We start from the raw sequence: 11746 nt of genomic DNA, 5'->3' as shown, positions 1-11746 counted from the left end.
GTACTACTTTATCAAATAATCTACACCCATGACCACAATGCATCGCACAGAAGACTATTGTGCCCAAACATGTGCTAGAGCCAGAGGTGCGGAGGGCTGATATTAAGTTGCGTTTCCACGTGTTTTAAACCGATTGCTTAATACTGCAAACCAAGTAGAGAGTTCTAACGTTAATCTAACTAATAAATAGAAATTAAGCTGTGTTTTTTTTATTTAAATAATGCAGTAAGAATATTTCCCTAACAAAGTTTTGCTGTTTTATCAAATTTCATAATTATGTTTTTTCTGACAATACATTTTAAGCAAAATATGGTACATTTATTTCAATTAAAGTGCAGATAACTGTAAATTTCATTTTTAGTTTCGAAAAGTTTTAGGCGTCCGTCTGTCTGTCTGTCTTGTGTAATCTAAAAAGTTTTCTTTTTCTCAATTATTTGGCTTCTCCTGAACCATTGGGCCAATTTCAACCAATCTCGAAACAAATAATCCCTGGATAAAGGGCCACGCCATTTTTTAAGGAGAGATACTTATGAATTAGTGAACATTTAAGGGTATCTTTCAAAAATCATCTTCTAAAGAACTACTGGCCAAGTAAGATATACATATTGGGAAATCTTTAAAAATCTGCTTTCTCAAGAGCACCAAAGCCATGATTAGTCATATTTATACAGAAGCATCCCCAGGTATTGTAAATTTATATAAATTCAAGTTTGTTCAAATTATGATCCCCTGTGGGGTAGGGTGTGGACATAACAGGTAATCAAAATTATTCATAGGAATATTAAGGAAATATCTTAAAAATCTTTCTTTTAAGAACAACATAGAAATATATAGGACTTTTTTTCAAAATCTTCTAGAGAAAACACCTTCATTTAGTGCAGATTCAAGTTAGTTCAAATTATCCCCCTTATATACCATTAATTCATTTATAGAATCTTTTCAATACTGAACTGCATGATTTCTGTTTTCTCTAGCCAAAGTGTTTAGGTGAGCGTTGTGTCCCACGGACCTCTTGTTTTGATTTTTTTTCCCTTATTTCAGCTTATCACACCTAAATTTCCAGCTGTCGTTAAAATAGGACATGCCCACTCTGGTGTTGGAAAGGTATGTTATGAATCTACTATAATATTAGAAGTTTCTACTTTACATGTACGCACAATGGAAAAGAATTTCACCCCCCCCCCCCCCGTTATTAGCTTTTAGTATTTCTAATCCCTGTAATTCTATATCATAAAATTGCAATTAGTCTATTTCTCCAATAGATAATTACATAACAAAACAAATCAAGGGTTAATTTTAAAACCATGAGATTGAAGGATGTTGACTCTGTTACTTCTTACCGATATTTAAAAAAAAAATTCAAGGTGATTAAATGGTGTTCATAATTGCTCTCGGATCCACAAAATCAAAGTTATTTTTATACCATATATAACGTATCTGAGCTAAAAAAAAAATAATAATATGAGATTGAGTGGAAATATATATGATATATTTTATGTACGTTCAAATTAAAATTTTTACCGATTTTGAACTAATTTCTTGAATAACTTCAGGTTTCTGTATTTAAATTGACTTCAAACTTTGTTGTAATTGTGTTGAATATCAATCAGATCCGCCACGCGCGTTGTGGAAAGAGGTATAAATAAACAGGATATTGTTAATATAACATCATTTTCTCTTTACTCCTCATCTCTTCCTCACTTTTCTCTCTGAATCTCCTCGTTCCTCCTTCTCACTGTTCGCCATTATTGTTGATTGTATAGATATAGTGTCACGCCATCAAATTAAAGAGTTTTCAAATTTCTGTTATTTTTATGGAGTCGGTAAATAAATCAGTTATTATTTTAAATTTTTGAAAAACGATTGATTTAAATTGTATAATTTACAGAAAAGTCGTATATATATATATATATATATATATATATATATATATATATATATATATATATATATATATATATATATATATATATATATAGTAATAAAACAAATAGATTTTTTTAAATTTTGGTTATCTGAACTTATCAAGAATACGCCATATGTGCCTTTAATCTTCAAAAATTTCCAATTTTATGCGAGAACTTATAAATATTTGAGTTCCCGACTTTTCTCAGTGTTTACATCATATTCTTGTTTTAGGTCAGAGTAGCAAACCACTATGATTTCCAAGACATCGCAGGCGTGGTTGGTGTCAGTCATTGTTACTCCACAACAGAGCTGTATGTGGATACACTCTATGACATTCATATTCAGAAGATTGGCAACAATTACAAGGCTTATATGTGAGTGTAACATAACCGATTTTCTGAATGAATTAAAGCAAGAGAAGTTTCATAAATACATATAATTACAATGTAACACGGTGATTGTGTTCAAGGTTCTTTATTCCATATAGAAATAAGTTGACAATGTTTCTGAAATGATATTATTAAAATAAAAATTTCTGTACAATGCTTACAAATCTTTGAAATAATTCATATGGTTGTCAATAACCATTTTCTCTAAATTCATTACTCTTTATTTTATTCATTTCATAATAAATATTATAAAATTATAAAAATCTATACATACAGCTTTCATATATAATAAACCAACACATACTCTAAGCAAGGGGCATATGTGACGTTTACACTTTACAGCATATTACACCATCTGGCTCATTAATGAATCTATTCAAAAATAAAAACACACAAATATAGATATCTACATATTGAAAAACTTGTATGATATTAGTTTAACCTCATGAGTAGACTGTATTCTCACATGTAAATAATGAACACTTTTAGACTTCAATGGAGAGACTAATTACCAATTAAAAATATCTTTTAATTAAGTTCAAAATACTTTTACATGCATGCTTATAACATTTGCATACTTATTTACTTAATACATAATGCTAGTTGCAATTATGAATAACAAATTTTCACAAAGGAGATGGGCGAACATAGCGTGCAGAAAGCCTATAGCTTCAGATATATAAAAATCATGTTCAGTTTGTGAATTTAGCATTTAGAGTAAAGTTCTCGTTATTGAAATTTACAAAACTATGATAAACAACACTTTTCTGAGGAAAATTTTCTCGACAAAATTTATTCTTTTATTAAAAAAATAATGTGGTATTCGTGAGGCTCGAACCCTAGCAATAAAAATCCTGAGGATCATTTTCTTTCAAGACTATCGCGCTAACCACTAGACTACACAAGTCCTGATGAACAGTGGCATTTAAATCATGTTTGTGATATGACCCTCGACTTAATGGACTTCAAGTATTTCTCGAAAAGATGCGAATGTTATGTCATAAAAGTATATTTTTAAGGTATAGTGGGTCTTTGCTCCATATTTTTGTTGACCAAAAAATGTTTAATTTTATGCAAACTATGAAGATAAACTTTCAAAAAAATGGAGCGAAGACCCACTCATATCGAAAAATAGTGTAATAGTATGAGAAAATGACTCTTTTTGGCATCTTTAGGGTGTGTATAATATTTCATAAGAAAATAATTTCAATCCTTGTGAGATTTTTGCCAATTGTAGAGATTTTACATAAAGTATATTTTAATGTTAGATGACATATCAAGGAAAATTTTGATATAATTGAGATTTAATTTTTCACCTTCATGTTTGTCACACTATAGGCTTTTTGCTCGTCATGTTCACCCATCTTCTTCTACTAACATTCATTCTTGATAACTTGCTGCCAACAATGGCTAGGAAAGCACGAGAAATGACCAGCATGCAACAGGATATAAATCATGTGACATCACAAAAAAGTATTTACAATTATTTCAGAGCTTTTCATAATATAACATTACTTTTAATTAGGACTGAAAATAACAATTAATAAAAAAATAAATCTTTTCAGTAAATACTAGAAATTTAAATCCCATGCTAATTCCAGTGTTATGTAAAATAGTACAATGTAAACAAACCACGCTGGTCCAATGGTAACACTACTAAATCCCGAAAAATCCAATACTTATTTTTTTCATATTAACAAATAATAAAATTTTAAATATAAATTTTCTCCCTCTTACAACAATACAATATATTCGTATATTATACACATACACGTATATAGTGTAGGCATCAAAGTGGAACAACATACAGGTGTACTGTTAATACTGTTAATAGTATAGGTCAGAATAATCAAGACATTTGTGAATCAGACAATAAACTTCTTAATTAGTTTGGAAAATACCATAGAGTTTAGTTTCGTGATGTTGTATTTTGTGCATTGTGTGTTTTTCTAGGTATGTCTGAATACATTCATTAAGATAAAAATCAACAAGAGGCCCAAGGGCCTTAACGGTCACCCGAGTATAAAACAACGATTTAGAGGATAAAAAGAGTATAAAATAAACTGCTAGATTAAGCTTTGTTGCCCAGAAGCAAGAGAAATAGGATGATCAGGATCAACGAAATAATGAGTCTAGTGTTTAGAAACAACTCGTAAATTCAGTTATAATCTGTCCCCCATTTATCATTATCACCATGCAGACTATTAGTAAACTATTAGTGCTTCTATACTATTTTCAAGCCTTATTTATAACCTTTCACACTGGTTTCTCTTGGTCTTTGAAGAACTATTTAATGAGTTATTTTTGTCTCATTTTTATTTATATTATTTACAAGTCTACCTGATCATTAAAACTATGAAAGTACTTTTTGTATTATACAATAAAAGTTTTTGCATAATTCTCTTATTGTATTGACATTTCAAATACATTATTTACAGTGATTAGTTATCAAAGTGAATGGGAAAGGGGAATAACTTCTCTCAGTAGAATACAAGTTAATAGAGCACTGGCCAGGGCCAGGACACTTGCCCATATGGTCCAGATGTTAAAAAATCTGGTAAAAAGCCCTTGCTTATTAAAACTTTTACTCTGTTTGCCCAGAAGCAGGGAAGATTTTCAAAGAAACAATGCATTTAAACTACAGATTCATCACAGCCCTACCCTAACATCAGAACCCATGACCCAGGGTCATGAAATTTACAAATTTGGAAGGGTACACTCTTCACCACAACTATGCACTTAGTTGAAAATTTTCAAAAAATTAGCACATTTTCACTATATTTTCAATAGACCCCCTTAAGAAACACCAGAAACCCCGACCCTGAGACCACAAGTTATAAAAACTTTGTAAGAAGCACCCTTGTTCATCATAACTATGCACTTTGTTTATCAGCACAACACTAAGGAGCAGACATGGATGTCAACGATTTCCCGGTTAACCGTGTACTTGATTGAACGTCCGAGTATCGAATACTAAAATCGGTACTCAGATGTATATATATTTTTTATATTTCATAGTGCATATATTTATTAAAAACTTGTCCCAATATGTGATTTAAATATTCAATGTCCATGTCTATATAGTAATTAAGGATGTCAACGAATATTCGAACATTCGAATATTCATTTGATGAGTTGATATTCGAACATAAATTTAAGATTCGAATATTCGGTGTTTTACAGATTTCGTAAAAAGAAGTACTGTGATTAATAAATTTTGATTAAATGAAAACCTTCTTAGAATGTCTAAAAGACGTGAAGCGTATACTTTTCAGAATAAATTTATTTGATCATTGAATGAATGTCTGATAGAATTTATCTGTAATTATTATTGTAAAGGGCTCAATTTCAGAATAAATGTGTAAATTACTTGATTATCTTGGGTTGTACATAATCCTGAACTTTATATTCATTATCGGTAAGTTAATTAATTACCTAGGAAAATTGTCTATGGAAATATTTGTTTATATTTAAAAATATTTTATTAAAGATTATAATCACATCTCTTATTAGATTGATAATTGTAATTAATTACACGTATTGAAATCTAAACAGTATACGACTATCCTGCCTTTGGTAAGACGATTGGTTCCTCAGTTGGAGCTACTATAAATTTATTAAATTTGTTAAAATCATATTTTTCTACGTTTAAATCAATTATTTATTTCAAACATTGACAAATATCAAATGGAATTCCTTATGGTACATCTACAAAAGCCTTCACACAATTTTACTTCCAATGTAAGAATACCTATACTAAACCTTTCTGGCTTTCATGAGAGTAGGATCATACATATTTAAAATAAACCAGATTTGATTTATTTTATCGAATATTCGAATATATTCGAATACTTTCATTGAATATTCGAATATGAATTATTGACAAAATTGACATCCCTAATAGTAATTAGCGTCACCTTCGCCAAGTTAATACCCGTTATCGCCTTTGGCTGTGTACTTGTACGTACAGTACTTACCGTGACCAATACACAGCTGTTCTCACCTCTTGTGACCCTAATTTTTGGATGTCTTTAATGAACTTATGAATGTTTAATTATGATCTACAACTTATCCTTAAATTAGATTATTTAATTAGCATACGGTAGCGAAATCGGACATGCATAGAATAATCGCTACTAATTCAAAAGAGAATAATTATTTTAGAATAACCGAAGATTAGTACCCTTGCGCTATGAATTTCACAATTGTGGTAGAAGGATTTGATTTAAATATATTTTATTGAACACAATCAATGGGATTGGACACAAGTTATACCAACTTAGATTGTCCTCTCCAAGAAGGTAGAAGGATCAATGCTTATATATTACAATCATGCCAACAGTTTGACTGCTTGATATCCAAGAGTAAAGAAGATTTTTAAAGATCGTCTTAATTTTGGTGGTTTTAGCCCCACCCCTCAGGACCCAGGGGGACAGGGACCATGAAATTTATAATTTTTGTTCCCCTTCACCGGGCTTGGGGTAATGCTAAATGTAATGGTTATGCATTGCAATGCATTACTTGAACTCGAAGTAATGCTAGTAATGTGTAATGCCAAAAAATCTGCATTACATGCAATGGTAATGTAATGCATTACTTTCTCAAATCGAAAGTATTGCTAGCATTACATAGCATTACAAAGCAGTATTTAGAAAATTAAACATTTACATTTAAAAATAATTAAACATTAAACATTGTTTGATGGACTTTGATCCTGAATACTGTTCGTTATCTTCATATATTTCATTACATAGAAATGGGCGTTTAGATAATTTTTTTTCTAAATGATAGAAATGAATGAAAAGAGTTAACCTATTTAAATAAACTCTCTGACAGGTGTCTCTTTAAATACACTTTATATTCTGTTGAAAGTACAATTACCACACATTTTTCATACTTATTTTAGATAAGATTTAATTTCAAAGAATATTTAAATGTTTTTTTTAATCCAATAAAAGAATAATTAAGGTGTTAGGAATATTAATTGAGCTTGTCTTGCTTGAGCTGACCATGGCAAATCAAACGGATTAGAAAAGAGGCATTCTACTTTTAGCGTAGCAAAATGTACATACTGTCCAACCATTTTTACAAGTTTGTCAATGTATTTACTTTTTTCCATAAGAAATCCAAACAATCTATTTCTTATAAAGATAGCTCTGGGGAGGGGTTAAAGTGCCCCAAAAGTTAAACTGCTTTATGACATCAATAATTACACAGAAAGTGGATTTTTATTTATGTTTTTATCTAATTGGCAGTTGAAAAGTTTGAACTTCTTATGAATAATAAAAAGATATGTAAGTTATTTACAGTGAAATAAATACACTACTAAAGTCACTTGATATCAAATTTGAATTATCATTTATAATGTATAGTTTTGAAAGGGGTGGAATGCATGTTTATGAAAATAGTTCCACAAGTTTTGCATTTCTATTTTTTGAAAAAAAAACCCCAAAGTAATGGTAATGGTAATGCATTACTTTACTAAATTGATGGTAATGTAATGCATTACTTGAAGAAATTAAAGTAATGTGATGGTAATGTAATGCCCAAATTCTTGAAGTAATGGTAATGTAAAGCTTTACTTTACAATGGTATTTGCCACAAGCCTGGCCTTCACCCATAGGTGCTATATGCCAAAAATCGGTTGAAATTGGCTTAGCGGTTCCAGAGAAGAAGTTGAAAATGTTCAAATGTTTATGCACAACGGACGACGCACGACAACAAACAAAAACGCATAGTAATAGGTCACCTGAGTGACTCAGGTGACCTGAAAATCGCTAAAATTAACACTTTTTAAAAATTTCATATTATTGCATATAAAAAGACTGAAGGTAAGACGCTTGCCATCTTGGATTTCAGGGGGTGCACCAGTTCACACCATCGTCGAAACCCACGGGTTTTCTCTGCGTTACAATACATCCAACGTTGTGTAACGGAGAGAAAACCCGTAGGTTCCGACGATGGGTTCACACTTGATTTTATATAATATCTACATTTTTACTACTGGTGTCGGGTGAGATCTAGCTTAAAAAATGACAAACTAACTTTTTTTCTATCGTCTGCCGATTTGCACTGGCAGTAAACCAAAATGTCCTCGATACCTATCACTAGTACTGAAACTGAAAGCAACGGAATTGACGATTTCTTTGTGTAGAGGCGTCCCGAAATTGTAGGGAGAGTATAGAGAGAACAAGTTTGACAAGGGCCAAGGTGTCTGACCTCTAGACGTTCCTTGCAATTTCGGGATGCCTCTATATTTTAAACAATATTTTATTCACAGAAGTGAATGGGATTGGGCAGCAGGCCCAGCCTAATTTAGCCCTCTCCCTGCCTCTATACTTTACAAAGTTAGAAATCGACACTTCCGTTGCTTTCAGTTTTAGTGCTAGGTATCGAAGACGTTTTGGTTTACTCATGTTTTATAAGGATTTTTATTTTAATGGGTGTATTCAGACATACCTAGAAAAATACGCAATACACAAAATGCACCACTCTGAAACCAAGCGCCTATTATATGCGGGAGTGCAACAGACTTTGACAGTAAAGAGAAAAGTTATTTAGTCGAACAAAAAAACACGTCTACCTCTAAATACAAAATGTTAGTTACGTGAAATTGCTCCTGTAAACTTTGCCGATTCAGATCGCCATCTTTTATGCAGCAGCAATAGCAACCACCTGCGTGAAGACTACGCATTCAAGCGCAGTTTTTCTCTAGCTCTGGTTTAAGACCAACTGTTTTCGATAAAAGGGAACAACCAACTCCAAAACATTTCTACGACCACGAATGAAGCAAATAATGTAGATAAGAAATCTTATTAATGAATTTACAAACAACCTGTAAGTATTACCTCAGTTGGTAGTTGAATCAGCTTTGTGAATTTTTATTTTCAGGAGAAAATCCATATCTGGAAATTGGAAAGCGAACACAGGTTCTGCCATGCTTGAACAAATAGCAATGAATGAAAGGTAAGGGGAGCTGATAATAGCACGTCTTGTATTCGTCAGAACATTACAACGACGGGCAATTTTCTAAGATCGCACTGAGTATGAGGTGTCGTTTTGGTATTTTTTGCCATTTAGTGGTATCACCTATTTGAATAGGCAATATAACCTATAATAGATGATATCACTCATTCAAATTGATTAGGTGTTATCACCTATTCGATTAGGTGGTATCACATATTCGAATATGTGATACCACCTTTTCATATTGGTGATATCACTTATTTTTGGGAGTAATAATTATTTCATACATAATTTGAATAGGTTATATCACCTATTCGAATAATTGACATCACCTATTTGATTTGAATAGGTGATATCACCATTTTAAATCAAATAGGTGATATCACTTATTCGATATGATTCTCTGTGAAGTCGATATGTCTATGGATTGACCGAATGAAAGGCCTACATTTGTTATATTATTTTTCACACAAATTGACAAAACAAAATTTGAAAATAATGGGAACAAACCACAAGTTTTCACTCTTGTCTTTTTTCAACACACAGACACTAGAGATCAAGATGAATTAAATTGTTTAGTGTAATTGTGTTTGCTTTATACTGATAGAGTAATCTAGGGAATGTACTAATTTAAAAGTCCACATTTGTTTTATTATATCAATTTATGAAAAACATATCTAGCATGTTTTGATCCTTTTTCAAGGCATTGTTACGTATTACCAATTATTACAGAACATCACAATTATAAATTATTGGAGCTGAAGTATTTTTTTTTCAGAAACACCAAGTCATACAAGCTATAATTGTGAAGTCATCACTATTACTGTATACAGGGAAATTTTCGCCCCCGTTTTAATTTCTCCTCTTTCACCCTAGACACAAGTGGGCGAATTTCAGACGGGGCGAATTCAAAGAAAAAGTATAATTTCTTTAACAAAACTGTGGCTGGGCGAAATTAAAATGGGACAAAATTGTTTACTAGTGTGAACAGGCGAAAAAAAACACGGGGCGAAAATAACCCGACTTGTGTACAGTATTATTTAATAGCAGATTATTTCCATTTTTAGAAACATCAAGTCGATATGCATATCAGAATCTTCAAAATAATAACAAAGTCTATATGCTGTTATATACTTGATCATGTGATCAGGTTTGAGCCATTCGGAGAGCTTGGAATAACAGAGAAAAATAGCATTAGGTGATAATCACCATATCACCATTTCAAGTCAAATCTTTTAAGGGACTTATTATGTAAAATGTATTTTGGATACTAGTAGTTCAAAGAGCACATATCTTTTTCAAAACAAAATTAAATATTTGATATTTGAAGGAATTCTTACATGTTATTGTTGATAGATTTAGATCGTGGGTTGACGAGTGTAGTTTAATGTTTGGAGGACTGGACATGTTAGCGCTAGAGGCAGTACAAGGAAAGGATGGAAAAGAATACATCATTGGCGTAAATAAAGTGTTTGATTTGTGAATTCTAATGCTTAACAATTTTTTTTAAAACATTTTTTTAAAAATCAAATATACGATCTGTAAGAGAGAGAGAGAGAGAGAGTTTAGTTTGCCTTAAGATTTAGAAATTCTAAATAGGTTGTACGTTAATTGTCGATAACATTGATTAATATTATTATTAGATATTTTAACTAACAATACTGATTAATCCTTTCATTTTTCAGCTTAATGACTCGGCGATGACTTTACTTGGAGAAAGTCAGGAAGAAGATCGAAAACATATAGTAGATTTAGTTCTGGCAAAAATGCAACACTGTTTAAAACCTACTCCGTCTCTGAGGGCTGTCAGGTATATCATCAGGGAGAAATTTAACACACTCTCAGAAAATATGTGTATCTGTAGTAAAAAATAATGAGATCGGAGTTGTTACAAAGCACTTTCACGCTTGTGTAAAAAGCTCAAACGAGCTATTTTGATCAAAGTTGTCCAGTGTTCAACTGCATCCTTAAGTTAAAAAGATTCCAGTTCAAATTAACATGTGATGTTTTGTTTTAATGAGATAATCATGTAATTAATCAATCACAAAAATTAGAGAGGTCAAATCCACTTTTTCAGAATCATTGGGTCCGAAAAGTAATTAAAACATTTTAAACCTTTCTGGCAGAGTGTTTCTTCACTTGTCAACATTTTTCTCAAAGCACTCTCAAGAACAACTAGGTAATTAGTGATAAGAACGTCCAAGCCTGTCCTACTTCTTTTGTCGTTTATTTATTATATTGAAGCCGAGGTAGGTATTCGGATTTTTATATAAAAAATGAAAAAGAAAAAAAAACTTCAAAAATGTCATTTTACAAAATACGTTATACCGGTATCCCCTCCATGTTGTGTAGGGTTTGTTCAGTTCTTGGCTTTATTACTCAGGGCATTGTCAATTGATAATCTTCTTTGCTAACATTCTCTAAAGAATGAAATTCTTCATAACAAAAAGGCAATAATCTTTACTGAAATTCTCATAGACATA

General features: G+C 31.4%; 1 protein-coding gene across 1 annotated transcript in view; it reads left to right on the top strand.

The window, feature by feature from the left end:
* The window catches only part of LOC133195801 (synapsin-like), a 46483-nt gene that overhangs the window by 27120 nt on the left and 7617 nt on the right, over nt 1–11746 (top strand). The window contains exons 7-11 of the mRNA XM_061331749.1: nt 1042–1104; nt 2140–2282; nt 9189–9263; nt 10620–10722; nt 10949–11073. Of these exons, the coding sequence (XP_061187733.1) occupies nt 1042–1104; nt 2140–2282; nt 9189–9263; nt 10620–10722; nt 10949–11073 (509 nt within the window). The remainder of the gene's footprint in view (nt 1–1041; nt 1105–2139; nt 2283–9188; nt 9264–10619; nt 10723–10948; nt 11074–11746) is intronic.

Source organism: Saccostrea echinata, unplaced genomic scaffold (genome assembly GCF_033153115.1).
Source record: "Saccostrea echinata isolate AGI-Se365-2 ecotype Australia unplaced genomic scaffold, CSIRO_AGI_Sech_v1 ptg000029l, whole genome shotgun sequence".
Lineage (NCBI taxonomy): Eukaryota > Metazoa > Mollusca > Bivalvia > Ostreida > Ostreidae > Saccostrea > Saccostrea echinata.
Note: the sequence above shows the minus strand (reverse complement) of the source record. Positions and strands in the feature narration are given on the sequence as shown.